The sequence below is a fragment of the Kogia breviceps genome, chromosome 2, assembly GCF_026419965.1.
Source record: "Kogia breviceps isolate mKogBre1 chromosome 2, mKogBre1 haplotype 1, whole genome shotgun sequence".
In the NCBI taxonomy this organism is placed as follows: domain Eukaryota; kingdom Metazoa; phylum Chordata; class Mammalia; order Artiodactyla; family Physeteridae; genus Kogia; species Kogia breviceps.
Window position 1 is genome coordinate 75,758,654 of NC_081311.1, and position 21,123 is coordinate 75,779,776.

At 40.9% G+C, this 21,123-nt stretch overlaps 1 protein-coding gene and 1 long non-coding RNA gene across 5 annotated transcripts in view; both read right to left on the bottom strand.

Moving 5' to 3' along the window:
• Window positions 1-11,767, bottom strand: part of BMS1 (BMS1 ribosome biogenesis factor) — a 45,256-nt gene extending 33,489 nt beyond the window's left edge. The window contains exons 1-9 of one of the 4 annotated variants that reach the window (XM_067025637.1): window positions 11,683-11,767; window positions 9,600-9,814; window positions 8,679-8,869; window positions 7,645-7,724; window positions 4,201-4,389; window positions 3,423-3,565; window positions 2,636-2,757; window positions 2,127-2,320; window positions 934-1,073 (exon numbers count right to left, since the gene is read on the bottom strand). In XM_067025637.1, the coding sequence (XP_066881738.1) occupies window positions 934-1,073; window positions 2,127-2,320; window positions 2,636-2,757; window positions 3,423-3,565; window positions 4,201-4,389; window positions 7,645-7,724; window positions 8,679-8,869; window positions 9,600-9,775 (1,235 nt within the window). In that variant the 5' untranslated portion in view covers window positions 9,776-9,814; window positions 11,683-11,767. Of the gene's footprint in view, window positions 1-933; window positions 1,074-2,126; window positions 2,321-2,635; window positions 2,758-3,422; window positions 3,566-4,200; window positions 4,390-7,644; window positions 7,725-8,678; window positions 8,870-9,599; window positions 9,815-11,456 lie in introns of all 4 variants that reach the window. The other 3 variants (XM_059055018.2, XM_067025638.1, XM_067025639.1) reach the window with 3 other exon arrangements.
• Window positions 11,768-15,955: 4,188 nt separating this feature from the next.
• The window catches only part of LOC131751388 (uncharacterized), a 33,948-nt gene continuing 28,780 nt past the window's right edge, over window positions 15,956-21,123 (bottom strand). Inside the window, exons 7-9 of the long non-coding RNA XR_010838992.1 lie at window positions 19,049-19,165; window positions 17,799-17,901; window positions 15,956-17,486 (exon numbers count right to left, since the gene is read on the bottom strand). This is a non-coding gene — a long non-coding RNA (uncharacterized lncRNA). The remainder of the gene's footprint in view (window positions 17,487-17,798; window positions 17,902-19,048; window positions 19,166-21,123) is intronic.

A 21,123-nucleotide genomic window follows, 5' to 3' on the forward strand; every position in this document is an offset into this window, starting at 1 on the left:
AGGAAATGTTCACAATATAGATATAAAAATTTTACCTGTATTATAACTGTAACTATGTTAGCATATCCATGTACACAAGGATAATTACAGGAACACTCAAAAATGAAAATAGTTAATAATAATGATCGTGATAACGGGGATCTTTTAGTGATATTTATCTGTCAGGCACCATGATAAGTAGTTTATGTGCACTATTGTATTTAATCATCACAACTCCTGTGAGATATTAGGAAATTAATTGATTTCCTCAAGCTAGTAGGCCCACTGCACTTTGTTACCGTGCTATACCATCTGCTAGTTAGAGGGCAGCAGATGATTTTTTCCAAAAAATTTTTCCTGCTTTTGTATATACTTATAATAAATGATAAATTAGATGATCTCAATCATTTTCAGACTAATTTTTATTGGCAGTCATAAATCACTACAATAAAACCAAAATACCCACTATGTATAAATAAATTCCCAACCCAGACTGATAATAATTCACATAAGCCCTATATTAGTGGAAATTAAGCCACAGGAGATATTACAACACAATCTAAGTAAAAATTTTAGAGACAAGGTATGTGGCTTCTGGACAGCAACCTGAAAAAGCTCCCTGACTCTGCTTGTTATTTTGGCCATTAAAATAAAGCCAAGTGGCCTCAGGACTCCTAAGAAACAAAAGCAACCTATGGAAAAGGTTTTGTGGAATTTAAGGAATATTCTGAGTCTGTTAAAAAACTGAATCCTTCATATGATTTCAAGAAAATATTTCCATGTAATGTCACATAAGTAAAGAGCCCTCAGAAATACAAGTACGTACAAAGCAAAAAGCAAAACCAAACAACCTGGAATGAATCCCACCAAAATATTTTATGATGGCAGAATGATGTATGATATAACCTTATGTAATATAATTTTTTTTTAAGAACACAAAAACAGCACACTCACCCTTGATTATCTATATCCTCTGATCCCAGTGGTTTGGAATCAGAAAAAAGTGTCACTCTACTTGAAGCCATCTTGGCATCAATAGTGGAATGGGTGGAAATGAGACTCTGGACCAGTTCATGGGTGGGCCTCACCTCCTCCTGTCAAGGCCACCAAGAAAGGGAAAGTGAGGAATGCACAAGGATTCTGAAGAAAAACACACTGGTTTCAATCAGTTTCTCAAAATTACCTTAAACACAGTTCCTGAGAACCTTTCTTACTGCCTCAAAAAAAGAAAAGTAGAGGAAGAAAACAAGAATTCTTACAACAAGGCCTAAAATTTATCTCTGTCCTCATTAAACTTTTCCAAATTGCATGGAGTATACAGTCTGATAACCTAAATACTGTGTTGCCAATGCTACAGAAAGCATTTACAGAAAAATCCCATTTCAGAACAAAGAAATAAAACTCTGGAATCTATTTTTAAAAAATCTGTTACCTTTGATACAAAAATTGCACTTCAAGGAATTTACTGCATAAAAAGACCCCTCCCAGTGAGCAAAGCTGCATGTGCGAAGGCGTTCACTATAGTACTGCTCAAACCAGGGGAAACTGGGACTGAGCCCCATAGCCCTCCAAGGATTGGTTCAGTAAACAAAGTTTATCTATACGATGAAATACTACACAGCTATGAAAAAACTGAAGCAGTTCTATGAATACTAACAGGGGAAAAACAGATTCACATATTCTTAGGTGCCCCCCAAAAGTTGCAAAAGCATTTACAGTTGGATCCCATATAACAAATACTATTTCTCTCTAACACACACACAAATACCATATATATGGTATCTGCAAATAATATATAATAATTTAGATATATAATCTAAATAAATATGTATAGTACTTTTAGAGAAAAACAGAAAAAAAAGAGAATGACCAAAGAGAGCTAGAAAACATAACGATTTTATATGATGAGAAATGGGAAGTACAGGCACCAAACTGTTTCCAAAGCTCATATTGGGGACATGGGATCCCCTGTGTGTCTTGGCAGCAGAGAGGTATGGAGGATGTGACTTTTGCTTTCTGCTTGGTGCAATTTAAGTATTTTGAACATTTACAGTATGCACTGTGGCCTTTATCATAAATATGACTGAAGATAAAAAGCTTCAGTAAATAAAAGGTGACTACATAACTTCCCGTGACTTCCCTCTCACCGATTCCTGGAAGCCATGGCTGCCCCCAAGGTCGACGTAGACCGCATCTTTGTCATACAGCACACCACCAACTCCAGAGAAAGGTGCATACACCAACTTCTCCTTCTCATTTAAACAGCGCTTCTTTTGTTGTTCAGGAAGCGCACAGGGGTCTGGGAGGAAACTGACGTCACTCACAACAAAATCTCCTACACCTGGAAGACAGACACAGGAAGATGGCTTCAGCTGACAAGTGACTGGCAGCAGAAATGGCCCACAGTCGGAATGCTTCAACCACAACAAGGGTACAGTTTGACGCTAGCACTGCATCTCTTTAGCTAAACAACACCATCAGAGCAGAGGAAATTTGGTCAACTCAACACCTTGGGTGGCCAATGCAGAGCTGAGTTAACTCTTAAAACCTCCAGGAAGATGGATCTATCTTGTCTGGCCATTTTTCAGTTTTCCTGAGAAATGAAGTCATCCCAAGAGTTTTACAAATACAGTATTATTTTACAACAAAAGGATACCTGGTATGTGAATTTGGCTTTTATTTTTCAAGTGTCCTCCTCTTAGATAACCATAAAGAGACACCTTTCGGTCACACTTGATATTTGTTCGAATATCTTCTGGGTTTGTCAAATCTTCCATCCTAGAAAAATAAAACCCAATTATATGGCAGAAATAAGTGTCAGAGTTCTTGTACCTCTCAGAAATAAGGGAGCAGAGTTCACCATCTACCAGGGGTAAAGGGGCAAACACATGACTGCATCTCTCTCAGGCTCTACAGGATACACATTCCACAAGCAAGACACCAAAAATGGGAAACGACATGGCCCTGGAGTTGAGGAAAAGTAGAGAACATATTCAGAAAAATCATTTCTGGAAGAAGATTAAGCTTTGGCCTGGATTTTTTAGTGTGGCTTGGATTTTGGCAGGTGGAGAAAGGGTATTCCAGGCTGACAAAATATATGAAAAAAGTATAAAGGAAGGAAAGCACAGGGCACATCTGAGTGACTGGAGCACCACGGTCCAAAGGCAGCATCACTGAAAATTAAGGATAAAAAAGCAGGATGGGGCCCATATCCTGTAGTCTTAAATGCTTCAGAATCCTCACACTTTTTAAAACATTTCATACTTTACTCCTGAAGCCACAGCATCGTTAAGTAATGATACAAAAAGTAGATATTTTCCATCAAGTACATTTCTCTCACTACTATTCAATAAGACAAACTAAGCTCTGTTATTGTTCTTTTCCTAACTTTTTAGCTTTGAAACATATGGGTCAGGAAGAAAAAGTTTGCATTCACTTTTTACCTGTCTGCCAGGATATAAGGGTGAGAAGTCTGCCATGTAAGAGGCCTAAACTTCATAACTGTAATAAAACGGCCCAGATTGTGAATTTCTTGGTTTTGATATTCTCCATGTACCATTCCAGAAAGGTAAAATAGTTTGGCACCCTAAATATTAAGAAAAACAAAAAATTAAATTTCAACGAAATTCTTGTCAACACTGCACCAAAATAAAGGCCTTTAAATAAGAAGCAATCCTAAGAAAGGGAGACTTCTTGTGACCCACTGTGCCAATGCTTCCAGAACTTCTCTGGCTTCTTTCAGGACTCATCTTTTTAGGGCTTTGCATGGACAGAACTGCAAATATATTTAGTTTCAAGTCAAGCAGTGGCATCTATCTGGAGTATGGATACATAGGAACAGTGAGGCTCCTGGGCACAGAAAAAATTTTATGACCAATGGGACACAACATAGTAGTATGGGGGAGAGGAAGGAGCGGCAGTATGTGTGCGCTATAGTTCCTGGTCCTGTAACAAGGAAAAACTTTGGACAAATTCTATTAAATCACAAATCCAAAATACTTAGAGCCAGACACTGCCTGGTGCTGGGGGATGCAGAGACAAATGAGACACAACAAGAGGTCCGGAATAAAGACTATCTCAAGGAAATATTCTAGGAACTATGAACAGATATATTAAGGAAATTAAGGAGGTGATCCTGTAAAGATGTTTGTTAATCTCTCCCACTCATTCTATTTTTAAAGGATTATAATGTTAGTATTCAATAATTAATTCTCTTCCTACCGGGTAGACTTCTGTCCAGAACCTGTGTTTTAGTCGCTTCTTTGTCTTCTTCAGTTGCTTATTATACTTAAAGGAATCTAGGTGAGTGAGAACGCCCATAATTTTAGGGAAGCCATGTACTTGACAGATGTTTAGGAACTCAAATGTTTCCATTTCAAACCCAAAGCTGGCATCTATAAGCATCAGAACCTAAAAACAGAAGACACAATTTCTCAAGGAGGCTACCCAAAATAGACCATCACCAAACTATGGCTCATGAGCCAAATCTGGCCCTTCACTTGTTTTATAACTAAAGTTCTATTGGAACGCAGCCATGTTGACTTGTTTACCTATTGTCTACACCTACATTTGTGCTACAACTGCAATTCAGTGATTGCAATAGAAACTGGGACCTACAAAGCCTAAAATATCTACTATCTGGCCCTTTATAGAAAAAGTTCACCAACTCCTGCTCTAGACTAAATCAAATTATTATTTAGGGAATCACCATGATAGAGAAAACATTATCCTTTGACTTGCTCTAAAAGGCAACCTTGACACAGTCTCAACCACATTTCAAGAATGTGAATATGAGAAATAACTCAGAAAGGGCCAGATCTAATTTGGCCCTTACCTGAAAAGTCCTCACTTCAAGAAAAAAAGATTTTTGTAAGGTGTTCTTAAGCCAAATAACAGATCTCTAACAAGGAAGCCAAATAACAGGTCTCTGATATCCAAAAAAATGGGAGGACGTGGTAATCAATGAAAAACATCAAAAACATGAAGAAAGCCAAACATTTTTGTTTCAATCTCCTCAGGGGAAAAAAAGTTTTCCACTGGGAAGTATGTAGTAAGAAAGCTCTACCTTAGAAGTTAATTGGTAACATGCAATTGCTCAGAAACTAAAAAAGTCTACCAGTTCTGAACTGAGTCAAAGGATAGTCATGGATGGTAATCTATAAGAAAATATAAGTACATAAGACCAATTTTTAAAATTTTTACTCTTCAAACATGCAAAACAATTTCATAGTTGATTCCTAGAGACTTAAGACATCTCTGTCCTCATCTTTCTGTAACTAACTAAAAATAATTTTAAAAAAAACCAGAAACTTAATCTTTGATTAAACTAGGGAACATTCATAATCCTAAACCACAAAATACATGAAGGTGGACCACTGAGCACTGTGAGGAAGCACAGCTGTGTGGGCTGGCTGTGGAGTATTCCTACACCCCATTTGATACCATGGCGTGACAAGTAGCAAGCAATTGGTTGTAGAGTCAGAAGAACAGGTGGGTGGCAAACAGTCCCTGAGCTGACAATTTTTGTCAACTAAAGATAAGTAAAGCCTCTATTACTCCTCCAATGTTCATACATGTGCACGCGCACACACACACACACGTGCGTGAATCCATGTACTGTGTGCCTTCGCTGTGACTTAGGAAGCTTTATGACCCAGAACAGAGCAATCAACATTAAGCTAGGCTGGGCTTCCCTGGTGGTGCAGTGGTTAAGAATCTGCCTGCCAACGCAGGGCACATGGGTTCGAGCCCTGGTCCGGGAAGACCCCACATGCCGTGGAGTAACTGGGCCCGTGCACCACAACTACTGAGCCTGTGCTCTAGAGCCCACGTGCCTAGAGCCCATGTGCCTGGAGCCCATGCTCCACAACAGGAGAAGCCACCACAATGAGAGGCCGGCACACCGCAACCAAGAGTAGCCCCCGCTCGCCGCAACTAGAGAAAGCCCACACACAGCAACAAAGACCCAATGCAGCCAAAAATAAATAAAACAAAAACAAAAAACATTAAGCTAGGCTAAATAAATAATGGTACATACAACAGAAAACTTAAAAAGAATGAGGTTGAACTTAGTGCTTATTTTACACCTCCAAGACATACTAAGTGAAAAAAAGCAAAGCACAGAACACTGTGTATGATAAACAGTATGTGCTTTAAAAGGGTTGTATGTGTATTTATACACGTATCTGGAAAATACTGCTGAGAGGGACTGAGAGACTAGGGGTCAGAGCAAGGAAAGCAAAATCATGCATCATGCATACCCTGTAGCACAGTTTGAATATCTTACCAAATGCATGTGTTCCTTTTTAAATCTTAAAAAGATGTATATGAAAGGTATCTTTTTTAATATGTGTATGCTTTTAAGATTAGTATACAATATATGTTACATAAAAGAGAAACTAATGACATGCTGAACTATTTCAATCATTTCAAGTACACAAGATTTAATAAGTTTATACTATTTTGTGTTGGCGATAACACACTTATTTTTATTAATGGCAGCATTACATATTCAAAATTTGAATGGTACTTATTTTCTGATATTAAGATAGCACAATTGTAACATCTATATTAAATTACTTTTTATGGGGCTTCCCTGGTGGCGCAGTGGTTGGGAGTCCGCCTGCCGGTGCAGGGGACACGGGTTCATGCCCCGGTCCGGGAAAGATCCCACATGCCGCGGAGCGGCTGGGCCCGCGAGCCATGGCCGCTGGGCCTGCGCGTCCAGAGCCTGTGCTCCACAACGCGAGAGGCCACAGCAGTGAGAGGCCTGCGTACCGAAAAAAATAAAATAAAATAAAAAATTACTTTTTATTTTATGTTTTAGGAGACTTCCTGAGCCAAAGGATAAAATCTGTAGCTCTTTGTCCCAAATAGCTCTTCAGAAGGTGTTAAAAAAAAAAAACAAAAAAACCAACAAGGTATCTGTTACCCCACACTTCTTAATCAATACGGTTTAATTTTTTTTTTCCTTTTTGACTTCTTTTTGCTAGTTTTAAAGGTAATTAACAGACATTAACATTTCTGTAAATGCAATCAAGGCTGTACAATTTCCAGATGCTGAGTACAGTATAGATTTTCTATTATAAACTCTGACAACTTCTCAAGGGTAATCCATGAGATTTTTTACCCAATATGGTAAAAAGATCCATATTTTATCATAATCATTAAGAACAGAGTTTCTGGCACCATCAAGAACAGAATTCTCATCCTCAGAAAAATTGCTTAACTTCTGGGAGCCTCGATTTCATCGTACATAAACTAGAGATAATACCTACTTACCTCTAAGGCATACTGGGGGATTAGATGAGCTAAATTTGTAGAAAGCTGTTAGCACAGTGCCTAGTAAGGGTCCAAGAAATGGTACTATTATAAACTTGTATGTATGTATGCATATCTTAATTAGCTTTTATTAGCTACGTTCATTAGAGGTTTCCTCTGACCTATGGTCTACTTTTAGATTTCAGAATACATTTCATTATGCACATTCTATTTTTACTATAACAATTACTATCATCATCAATTCAAACATATCTTTTGTATCCCTGATGACACTCATCATTATTTTTAATAATCTTAAATCTTTCTTCCCTTCAATATGGGATAAATAACCTATCACATTGCTGTAAATCCCCATCAGAAACCCATGCTGCCCCAATGACTTACCAAATCTGCTACTTTAGCCAGATCAATCATCATGTTAATGTCACAACCACATTCAATAATGGTGAGTCTGCGCTTTTTACCTATAAGTGAAAAGATGAATACTTTTTAAAAGTCTTGGAAAAAAAATCTGTTAACTCTAATTATTATTTTTAATTGCATCTAGTAAAGCACCTGTACATTCACAAGAGTATGCCAGAAGTTTATTTTTATAGGAGAAAACTGATCAAATAAATTTCAAAAAAGTAAATTAGTTTTCTTGTTATGTTCTCTAATTTTAAAATAATATCAAAAGCCTACCCATAGGAATCAAGTGCTCAAATAGGTAAAATTCCAACTGGAATGGGCAGACAAGTAGGCTTCATGATGGCTGTGATCCTGTGGGCCAAAGCTTCTATCTCTATGAAAGCTTCCCCTGTTCTCAATACAGCAAAAAAACCCCTCAAACCTAATGCAATAGAATGTTCATGGAGCAATCATTATTTCTAAATTAAGCTAAAAGAAATCAGTCAAAATGATGGGAATGCCTTAAAGAAAAAGAAAAGCCTCAATCCAACTATATTATTACTATGAGAAGAGATTTCAGATTCTACCACTGCCTCCTGGGAATTTGTTTCATCCTCCCTCAGACTTTAGAAACATCACCATTTCCCAGAGCAGACAAGTTCTCACAGGAAAAAGAAAGGAAAAACTCCCTCACTTCCACAAGAACGTGGCTTCAAGAGGGCAAACAGGTGCACCTGGTACATAGCAGATACTCACTATCTGTTAAATGAAGGTGCTCACCATGACCAAGCCAGCCTGCCCAGGCCTGCCAAGCCTTTCAGAGGAGCATAGCTGGCAAATCCATACAGCAGTTACAATAAGGTATACATCTACATCATTATTATCTCTGGGAATCTATCCTTTTCTGAAGCTACAGCCACCTTAATAAAACAAGAGCAGTAACATGGAGTGACAATATTACTTTACCATTTACCAGTGAAGAAAATGTTAAACAAAGACATGCATGTCCCACAGTTGACAGCACCTCCTACCTGACACAATTGTTACAGGGCCTCTGATCTCTGTCAGCTTCTGCCTGGTAAAGTTCCGAATGAGGCACTGGATCAAAGTGCTCTTTCCAACTTTTGGAGGCCCCATCACCACTACCACTATTGGTGGGGGCTCTAGTGGAGTTCGATCAACCACTGGAATGTGATGCTTTTTTGTCTTCAAATCCTGAGTCCTATTTGTTTAAAAGAAAAAAAAAAGTAAATTCACTTTCAAAATATAAAAGCCATCATCCCTAGAAGCACAAACTTTAAAGAGAGCAGAACAGACAATGTGTGAATACAATTAACTTGTTAACTTCTGGCGCCAATCCAAATAACCCCTTCAGTAAATATATACAACACAATAGCAGAGCTGAAAACTATACACACCTTAAATCTGACTGCCTTATTAGCTGACTTTAATAGTTTAAAGAGAAAACAAGAGGCAAACATGGAGGCAGTGTACCATAATAAATAAAAGCAGAGGCTATTGGGTTAAATTTGGCTCTCCTACTAAGAGAAGTTAATTCAATAATGTTTAAAGTACACTGCCTTTAAAGTACATATAATAAGGACCCATTAAATAAAGCTGTTTAATACTACATACTCCAAATATATGAAACATACCCAGAAAATAACACAAGCACACCTGTTACCATAGAGATTGTTTAAAGTTTACAAACAAAACAAATTCTATAAAGAAAAACTCTTTTTCTCTTGGACAAAAGAAGCCAATCAGTGTGCAGATGCTGGAGGCAAAGTGACGTCCACAGCAAAGACTTCTCACATTTCAGTAAAAGAAATATGACTTGCATCTCCATGTCCTTCAGAGTTGGAACAGACTCATGAATCCAAACCTCTGGAGAGGCTTCTACTATTTAAAAAGAATAATTGGAAGAACCACTAGACTCCAGCTAAACATACCTGTGAAAGGATCTCGCCATCCGCACGGCAGACTGGACTGCAAATGCTTTGGGGTTTCGCTTCCGGGCATCTTCCTCATCTCCAAGTTGGAGAGCCTGCAGATGACGTTTCTTCTTCTTTTCAGCTTTGGGACCACTGTTTTTCTTTCTATGTTTCTTCGGGTCCTTAGTCTCCATAGTAGCTTTTCACCAATCCACAACTAACTCTAGTCTACACTGAGTGGGGTGGGGGCAGGGGAAGCATTTTACAATCCAGAAAACACCGAGAGAAAAACAGTAAATTTCATTTATGTCTTTACGAAGAGATATATATTTGTTTACCCAACAGGCGTGGAGACTGCTTAATATTATCCCGACTTTGGGGACTTCCCTGGTGGCGCAGTGGTTAAGAATCCGCTTGCCAAGGCAGGGGACACGGGTTCGAGCCCTGATCTGGGAAGATCCCACGCGCCGCGGAGCAGCTAAGCCCGTGCGCCACGACTACTGAGCCTGAGCTCTAGAGCTCGCGAGCCACAACTACTGAGCCCTTGTGCCGCAACTACTGAAGCCGGCATGCCTAGTGCCCTGCTCCGCAACAAGAGAAGCCACCGCAACGAGAAGCCCGTGCACTGCAACGAAGAGCAGCCCTCGCACACTGCAACTAGAGAAAACCCAGGCGCAGCGACAAAGACCCAACACAGACAAAGATAAATAAATTAGTTAATTATCCCCAATTTTACTTATCTCTATTAAGCTATAAATTAGTTACCTCTGCTTAAGTTACTTTTTATTTGCCTTAAATGTCTACATCAGCACTGTCCATTTCTGCAATGATGAAAATATTCTACATTTTTCAGCACAGTAGCCACCAGTCACATGTAGCTACTGAGAAATTAAAATGTAGCCAGTGAAACTGAGAAACTGAATTTTAAATTTTATTTAATTTTAATTAATTCATCTCTAAATTTAAATAGCCATATGTGACTAGTGGTTACCATACTAACTCACCCCTAAATATCAACTGGACTAATGAAATGGCCTCCAAACTTACACTATTTTTAAGATATTTTATTCTGAAAAACTAAATCATTTTAACAACCCTCCAACATAATAGCAGTATTACTTTTAAAACTGTTGAATATGTAAAATTTTCAAGTTCTAATACTCATCTATATGCCTTTAAAAAACAGCAGTATCTCCGTGCGTGAGATCTGACTGACTCTGGATGATGCCTGGACACCACATGGATTTGTAGAAACCCTTACAATGATTTCTGAGAGGCCCAGGAATTTATGGCCTGTAAGTTGGAAACCACTGGATTAGAGAGTTCTTTAGGAAATTGGGTCGCATTTGCGCTTGCTTGGAAAAAAAAAAGGGGTGGGGGGGTCACTTCATTCATTTAAGGTACTGAATTCATTTCAGTTCGATATATACTTGCATCGGCCTATAATGCACTAGGCATTATGCATGGAGACGGCTACAGCTGCGATCTGAACTAGTGGAAGAAATACAAAACCATGTCTTCTATACCATGCTACAAGGGCCGCATCAGAAGTCTGCACAACCGCTGGAGGTCAGCCAGAGGTTTCCCACGGACACACACCAGAGGAAACAGAAAGTCCACATATACCAGCATAATGTCAAAAAACCCTAGCCGGGAGTCAGGAGAGCTGGGTTCTAGGAACGCTTTCACTGAACAGCTGTAGAATTCCAGAGACATTATTTTTCTTCTCCACTATATTTGGGTTCCGAACTTGTACTGATGCCTTCCTCCTTTTTTCGGGGTATAGGGGTGGGAAAAGCACAATTTGGAGTCCACGGATCTGGCTCCGGTTTAAGTCACCTGCTAGGATTACCCCGGTAGGAAACAACCTCTCACCTCTCCCTGTCACCTCCCCTCCCGGTCCCGGCTCTCTGCGTGAATTCATTCAGCACTTCTCCGGCAGGTACCATATATGTCTGTCCGGGCCACGAGGCGCTGCTCCGGAGCAAACTGTCCGGGTGAACCGAGCGAGGACCTTACCACGCGCGCGACTCGCGACCCTCCCGGAGCCCCAGCCCCGAAGACCCCATCGCCGCCGCCTCCCGCAACCCGCGACCGTTACCGGGATCACAACTGCTACTCCTCCTCAGGCCCGCATGGACAGCGCCGGAAACGGAAATGCAACGTACCCGAGGACTCTACACGCCGGCGGGAAACAAGGAGGCAAAAGAAAAGAGAACTGCGGCGGGACGACTTTCAGGGGAAAGCCGATGGAAGGCTCGTGATTGGCTGAGGATGGACGCAGGCAAAGTCTGCGCGGTGCTCTCCACCTGGAGCCCCGCCCCGCCCCGCTGGTGCGCCGCCGGGCGCCGCTTTGCATCCCAGCGGCTGCACTGCACTGGTGATACCCTGGGTCTCCGAGCCCCGGGTGCAGCGCACGCCCGAGTTCACCCGGAGGCCGTGGTGACGGTGCGGCATGGTACCCGCTCCCTGGTTCGGGGCAAAAGCCAGAAACAACACATTTATCTTGGTCACCCCGGAGTCACTGCGCCGGCCCACTCCTAAAGCCCCAGGCACTGCGTCCTCCGACTGGCCCAATGGAATAGCACTCGGCTGGGAGTCGCAATGGTTGGTCCACTTGCTCATTCTTAAAGATGACAGAGCTGGAGATTTCTCGGACGTCTTTAGTGCTAGGACCCTCTTTTGCTGGGACCAACAGACTCTGACCCAGCACGAAATGCTTTGGCCTTTCTCTGTTGCAGGAAAAAGAGCTTTCCCTGGGGGATGCACTTCTTGCCGTTTTCTTGAAGCAAAACTTTGCCTTCACAGGGCTCTGCGCATTCCCACCTCTCGGGTGAGCTGGAATGCCCTAGTGCCTACAAAGCTAGGTACATTTTCAGAGTTTGAATCTCCCTCTTGTCTTGGAGGCTTTTCAATATGATCCCACCAAAGCACCCGAGGGTCAGTTCTTCTGCCTCACAAAACTAGGCTCATCTATGCTTCATGCCTTGTCACAGCGGACTTGTTCTCTCCCTCAGCATCCCACAGGTATTCACTCTGCCTATACTACACATTCTGTGCTGTGCTTGGGAGGCTACTGTATAGGGCACACACTTCTCTCATCTGTGAAGAGCTTATAATTTTGTGACACCCTGCAACACTGTTCCCCTCACTTCTTGGAGATTTCAGTATACAGGTACGTGATCCTTCTAACAACCTCTTGGCTCCATGAATCCCACTCTTATCCTCTTTCTTACCTCAGACTCTGACTCTCCCTGTGATCACACCCTAGACTTTGCCCCGATCAAGGAATGGAACCCTGGAAGCATCCCACTATAACCACCACCTGCTTTCTTTACAGGTTACTCCCTCTAATGCTCTGAAATCAAGACTTCGTAACCCTACCCACACCTCCAACCCACATCATACTACCTTATTCCCTTATGACTTCTCCCTCCCTAGTAACCTAGCTTAAACTCCGTGGTCAATCATTATCATCAGTGTCTTGCATCCTCAACTCCCTCACCTCCCTGTCGCCTCATCATACCTGCTTGGTAAATTGAGAGCCCTGGATAAAGCCAATTAATTGCCCATCTACTCTATAAGCAGTGCATGGCTGGAAGAAAACCCAGAACCATGCTGACTACCCTCACTTTAATAATTCTAACTTTGCCTGGTCTATGCCATTCTTCTAAATGTGTATTTCACACCTCCTCTTCCCTCTTCAGTCCTTCTCACCACCTCCCCCTTCCTTGCTTTCTACTTCACTGAGAAAATGGAAGTGGAGACTCCCGTCACCAAAGACTTCCACCACATCCAGCTGTGTCCCTCTCTGCTGCCTGCCTGTTACTGTAGATGAACTACCCCTGTGTCTACCTAAAGGCATTCTGTACTTGAGTGCTGGATCCCATCATCCCTTACTACTCCAGGGCATCACTCCAGCCCGTCTATTCTCTCCCCAGCATCATCAGTCTTTATTGGACTATTCCCATCATACAGCATGTAGTTATTTCTCTCATCTTCAAAACAAACGAACTCCTCTTGACCCCATTTCCCCTGTCTGTTACTACATCTTTCCCCTGCTCCCCTTTGAGGCAAAATTTCACAAAACAACTGTCAGTATGTTTTCTGGTTCCTCTCCTCCTATTCTTTGATTCACTTTGCTCTCAGAATACCACCTACCACCCTGGCTGCTCCTCCACGGTGGCCTTTGCTGGTTCTTCTACTCCTGCCTGACCTATTAAAGTGATAGCCCACAGGGCTCAGCCTTTGGTCTTCTTCTGTCTCTATACTTATTCCCTTGGTGATTTCATTCTGTCTTTTAGTTTTATATGCCATCTGTATCAGTCACTGATTTATTGTAACTGTGCTACAAATTCATCCTTCATTACCTACTCTGCAAAAATGGAGTTAGGCCCTTTATATTTACTTTGACACTGGTATGATATTAGGTTTTGCCAATAGAGGGTGACGGAGAGACTTCGCAGGAGGAAGCAGTCTTTCTTCCTGGTTCTGCTGTGCTTCCTGGCTGGGCTTCTGAAGGTGGGTACTTCGCCAGGGCCAGCTCCTCCAGTATGTGGTGGCCAGAAGCCCCCCATTCCCCCATCCCAACTTCCCAGCAGTTTTGTCATGGCGTGTCTCTCCCAAGACACCGCCCCTTTCCCCAGCACCTAAAGAGGGATTTCCAACAAGTTCCAGTGGTGCAGCACCACAGGGACTCCCCTGACACTGGTAGGCCATGGCCACACCCCTCCAATGAGGTCTAGATCTCAGCTGTTGGGGGCAAGTATGGGGCTGGGGGAGGGACCTCTTCCTGGGCCCTCCACCTCCACCCTAGGGTAGTGGCTGCTCCTCACATCTGTTCTTATTTGCTTTAGAGTTCCCTTTACTTCTTACTAAGTCCATGCCTCATTGCTCCAATTCCCTGTGTAGTTAATAATTCTTGGGGTTTTTTTTTTGCACAGTTAATTCAGTAATTTTGTATTCTCCTTTTATCATTTGTTATAAGTTTCTTTTTTTTTTTTTTTTTTTTCGGTACGTGGGCCTCTCACTGTTGTGGCCTCTCCCGTTGCAGAGCACAGGCTCCGGACATGCAGGCTCAGCGGCCATGGCTCACAGGCCCAGCCGTTCCGCGGCATGTGGGATCTTCCCGGACTGGGGCACAAACCCGTGTCCCCTGCATCGGCAGGCGGACTCCCAACCACTGCACCACCAGGGAAGCCCTATAAGTTTCTTAAATAAGAGAATTTCATAGGCTATGATATGTCACCTGCCGGAAGCCGTCCAGCATTGCCAACTGTTGCCTGAGCAAAGCTCGGCGAGAAGTTATGGCATGAGGAAGCAAAGCTCCTCTCCTGGTGGGCTGCGGAAAGCATCTCTTCGGATTCTAGGAAAATTCTTGCTAAAAATTGAGGGGGTTTCTGGAGGGTTTAGGCCAAGAAGATGGAAGTATTACAAACCAAATCCTCCTCGGTACGAGACCACAACAACCCCTGTAACCACAACAGTAGCTATACCCACTGTAAATAATTTACTTTGAAAAAAAGTCCCTTGGTCAGGCAACAAAGGAATGTTTCAATTAAGGAGTAGAAGTTTAAAGGAAGAATTAGATGAGCTATGGCCCAAAGAAGGAATAAGGGATAAAGAAGGGAAGCAAATAGTGGGGTATTATGTACAGGATACCCCCAAATGGTGGATTATGTGGTATGCCCCCTCTCCGGTATATTGGAGGAAGAAGAGAGAAGCAGAAGGAATTTACTGTTAATATTTTACGAATGAATTGTATGTAACTATGAAAGTTAAAATTGATTGCCCTACGTAGAAAATAGAATTGTATTTTTGCACAATGTGTTTTGAACAAGGTACTGAGAATACTGGGACACAGGCCAATATATGGTGCTAGCTGAAGTAGAAAAGAATAATTAGCTTTCTAGACCTAAACATCCTGTTTGCGCGAAAAGATCTTAAGATGGAACAATGCTCGCTAATGTTTCTGTGCGTAGATGTAGAAATGAGATTATGAGCCCAAATCCTATATAAGAAATTATATGTCAAAAATAAAGCTGTCAGAAGCTCCTGCACTTACCCCCTTGCCCCGTCTATTTATTTTTCTCACCGACACCGTTGCCTCCGTCTCAGGGACCCCTGGATCTGCTGGGGCTGGACCCCGGTAGTCACCAATGACATGTACAAAATAAGTTATAGGAAGAGATTATGTTTACACACACTTCAGCAATAGTGATATGGATGATTTATTCTGGAACACACTACAAGCCTTAAAATTCAGTAATTGGGAAATTAAAGGCTAAAAATATGCAGATTTGTAGCAATACACACTGCAAAATAACTCATATCTCTCAGCAATGGAAAATAATAGCAAACACTATTTAATTGTTAAACAGTAAAAATAGCTAACATTTATTTAGCATGTGAAAGACACCTTAGTAAGCACTTTACATTTCATCTTATTTATTCCTCACAAAACCACTATCAGTAAGGTATATTTTTATTGTCAATTTATTACTAAGGAAAATGAGGCAAAGAGAGCTTTAGTAGCTGGTGATTTCTTAACAGTGTCAGAATCAAGACTTAAACCAGGTAGTTTGACACCAAGGCTAATACAGGAGAAATGAGAAATTAATATTTCTCAAGAAAAATACTGCAAACACACTGAAAACTAAGCATCTGTATTATAACCCTTCCTGTAGTGAGTATCAGAAAATAGAATCCAAACTGGATTGGGCAAATGGAGAATATATTGGTTAATATAGCTGACAGGCCCAAGAGTATAAATTACTTCAAGAAAAGCTTGATTCAAGGGCACACATGATGGCACATCTCTCCATTTGCGTTTATGTTTTCCTTTATCATGGATTCTGTATTTAGGCTTCATTTGGTATCAAGATGGCTCTCAGCAGCAATAAGTCCACATACACCAGGTTAAATTTCAAAGAGGAAAGGAACGGAGAGGGTTGAGGAAGAAGGGAAATGGGAAAGAGATACTTCCACAGAAGTCCTAGCCAGTAACTGTTGAATTGTTGTAAAATACCATCCTGTAATAATTCTTAACATAAACTTTGCCTGTTCAAATTACAGTGTGGTTTCTTTTTCCCGATTGGACCCTGATCAATATAATATCATTTGCCAACAATTCCCAAATTTGTATCAGTGACTCAGACCTCTCTCCTGAACTCCAGCCACCCCCCTGACAATCCAGCTGGATGTCAAATAGACATCTCAAATGTAACAGGCCCTAATGGAACTAATGATCTTCTCTCTAACAGGCTGCCCAGCTTTTATCTCAGTTGATGACAGTTCTGTCCATAAAGATGATTAGGCCAAACACCGTGGACACATCCTGGCCTCCTCTGTTTTTCTATCCTCCATATCCAACCTGTCAGGAAATTCCTGTTGAGCCTACCTTTAAAATATAACCAGTATCCAACCACATATCACCATCTCCAATACTCCTGCTCTGGGCTGAGCCCCATTTTACCACACATAGGTTACTGCATGACCTCTTAGTTAGTCTTCCTCCAACCACCCTTACCCTTGCACAGTCACTTCACAATGCAGCAGCCAGAGTGATCCTGTAAAAACGTTAAGGCATCAATCGCAATTTAAATTGGTATAAACACCTTGGAAGACGGTTTGGCATATCCATTATTACTGAGCATACATCTACTCTACAAGCCAGCAACAGAAATATATACTGAAAGACATGTACAAGAATGTTCATGGGCTTCCCTGGTGGCGCAGTGGTTGAGAGTCCGCCTGCCGATGCAGGGGACACGGGTTCGTGCCCCCGTCCGGGAAGATCCCACATGCCGCAGAGGGGCTGGGCCCGTGAGCCATGGCCACTGAGTCTGTGCGTCCGGAGCCTGTGCCCCGCAACGGGAGAGGCCACAACAGTGAGAGGCCCGCATACTGCAAAAAAAAAAAAAAAAGATCCCTCACATTATAATCCCAACTTTTAGACTTGTAAGAATTGGATCCCGATCCCAAGACAGCAAAAGCTACTGCAGAGATTGCTACAACCAAGAATAAACTTTATAGCATGAGTGGTAATGGACAATCACACCACCCAGAAGTTCCTGCCAGCTGTATAAGGCAGAGTAGGTGTAATTGCCAAAACCTCTTGCTTCAGTTGGACTACTGAACCATGGAAAGTGAACAAGTCAATCTCTCACCTTAGAGAGTATGGCTCTTTAATCTCAATGATACCTGCAACATATTTACCTGGAGTGGCTCTGGATGGGGAGCCTGGTTGCAGTGTTCCCTCCAAGTGGGATTGACTATCCTGCTGGTGCTCATAGTTGTGATCATGCTCATCTATTGTTGTCTAAGACAGTAGAAAGGATGGGTACAATTAGTTAGGGTATATGATGGAATAGCCTATGCTTCAAAAAATTAACTGTTTACATAAAAGATTGGGGGTAGAGTTGCAAGAAAATATCTCTGCCATGACACAGTGGTGGGCTGGTAAATCTCCTGAGTCTTGGTTGGATGCAGTTCCTTTAAATTAAAAGGAGATAAGCCTGGCAAGGAGTCGCCATGAGAGAGTTTTTCGTGCCTGTCTTGTACGAGACTGCTACAAGTCAGTTTCTCATCCATCGCCTTAGTCTCAGTTGAAGGAATTTCTACCTTCCCCTCTTCTCATTTTTTTTTTGTCTGCACCGCGTGGCTTGTGGAATCTAAGTTTCCCAACCAGGGATTGAACCCAGGCCCTCAGCAGTGAAAGCACTGAGTCCTAACCACTGGAATGCCGGGGAATTCCATCTCATCTTTTAAGAATAAAATATCTAAGAATAAATTTAACCAAGGAAGTGAAAGCCTTGTACAATGAAAACTAGAAAACTTTGTTGAAAGAAATTTAAGAAGACTTAAATAAATGTAAAAACAGCCTGTGTTCATGGACTGGAAGATTTAATATTGTTAAGATATCAGTACTTCCCCAAAGCAATCTGCAGATTTAATGCAATTTCTGTCAAAATTCTAATGGCTTTTTTTTTTCCAGAAACGGAGAAGCCAATCATCAAATTAATATGGAATTGCAATCTTGAAACAGAGGAACAAGTTTGGAGATTCACATTTCCTTGATTTCAAAACTTATTAACAAAGTTGCAGTAATCAAAAACAGTGTGGTACTACCATAAGGATAGACCATATAGATCAGTGGAATAGAAATGAGAGTCCAAAAATAAACCCATGCCAGTCCACTCAATCACAACATTTACAAAAATTAACTCAAAGTGGATATGTGGCCTAAGCATGAGATAAAACCATAAAACTTTTAGAAGAAAACATAGGGGTGAATCTTCATGACTTTGGATATGGCAATGCATTCTTAGATATGACACCGAAAGCCCCACCACACAAAGGAAAAAATATTTAAATTGGACTATCAAACTTAAAAAACTTTTGTACATCAAATGACATTATCAAGAATATGAAAAGACAACTCACAGTTGACTTCCCCAAGCACTTACCTTACATAAATCAAAAATAGATCAAAAATGAATGAGCTGATTTCAGCTGGTGTAATGGAAAAATAATCACAATCTCTCACCCAGTGTCCTCCATGGCCACTACAACTCAACTCCACTCTGAAAGACAATGGTGAGGGAAAAATCCTCCAAGTGAGTAGGGCTTTAAATTGTACACTTGTTCATCATCTTTGTGGCAGGAAAAGTGATCTGAGGTAAGGATATACCCATACTCTCGAAGATTGGCATAGTTTGGCTGGTTGGAGCAAGACTGTATGACTGGTGCTGAGGAAGTCTGGGAAAGAAGCATATGGCTGGATACATGGTAGCAGGCACAAATTGTACAGATCTTTGAGTCTTCTGTCAAGGTCCATCAAAGAGCAGCTACCACAGGAGAGGCAAGGGGCATTCAGGTGGACAGAACCATTCATCCAGTGTATATCAGCCTTGGCCTCACAAGCCCAAGAATGGAGCAGCCATTGTGGTTAGGATGGAGACTATTCATGGGCCTGACAGTATGGGTTCTCTCTCACCAAGGCTGAGCAAACTACTGCTAAATATCTGATCTTTCAGAAGTAGAGATCAATTCAGAGCACTCAGTATAGTACCTTTTTTTTTTTTCCTGAGATTAACTAGATTCCTTTGGCAGGTTGATTTCACTGGAGTCCTTCCATCATGAAAAGGCAGTGAATTGTCCTATTTGGGATTCAAATGTTTTCTGATTATGGGTTTGTTTTTCATGTCCTATGTGCCTAGGTGTGTCTAGTGTCATTCCCAAAGCCTGAGAGTGGGGAAATAATGTGGAATGACTTGTAGACAACCAACAATGTCAGCTCCAATGTCCTAGTATTAGTTCCAAGGCAACCCAGTAAAAATTAGGAAAACAAGAGAAAAGGTATTATATGCCTTATATAATACTACATAAAATAAAGATGCACATGATTTGGGAGTTGTATAGTTTTAATGTTATGCATGTTTATACATAATAAGTCATCCCATCAAAAAATAAGAGTAGTACGAAAGTTTAGTTGTTTAAACAATACTACTTTTTATTTTCTAAACTTCGAGGTATAATACAGGTTACAGCTGCTTGCTTTCACAAACGTCATTTTGTAGTGTTAACAATTGTATCGTACCTTTGTATATGTTATGTAAATTTGGATTTACATGAACTGAATAAATGAATAGATCTTCCATGTTCACAGATTAAAAGACTGAATATTGTTATAATGGTAATTCTCCCCCAATTGACCTACAGATTAAACACAATCCCTATCAAAATCTCCACAGGCTTCTTGTGGAAACTGACAAGCTGATTCTAAACATATGCAAATACAAAGGACCTAGAATAGCCAAAACGATCTTGAAAAAGAACAAATTTGAATGATACACACTACTAGATTTCAGAATGTACTGTAAAGCTACAGTAATCAATACAGTGTGGTACTGGCATAAGTACAGGCAAACAGATAAATGCAACTTAATTGACTCAACAAACTCTTATTGCACAAGATGCTGTGTATCAATGGTCAACTGATTTTTGACAAAGGTGCTAAGACAATTCAAGGGGAAATTAAGTTTTGTGCTAAAACAAATTGGATGTCCACAATGAGTGCTGGGAAAATTGTACACTCACAAGCAAGAAAAGTGACCTTAGACTCTTACTTAACATGATAAACAAAAATTAGAGCAAATGGATCAAAGACATAAATATAAGAGCTTAAACTATAAAACATACAGAAGAAAAATCTTTATGACCTTTGCAAAGAGTTCTTAGACCAGACAGCAAAGGCACGATCTATACCAAAAAAAAAATTGAAAAAATGGATTTCATTAAAATTAAAACCTATTACACTTCAAAAGATAGCATTAAGACAATGAAAAGACAAATCACGTGATTAGGAGAAAATAGCTGCAAATCATATTTCTGATAAAAGACTTGTAACCAGAATATGTTGACTTACAACTCACTAATAAGACAAAAAACCTAATTCAAAAAGTGTGCAAAAGACTTGAATGAGACATGCCACCAAAGAAGATATACAAATGGCTAACCAGCACATGCAAAGGTACCAAAC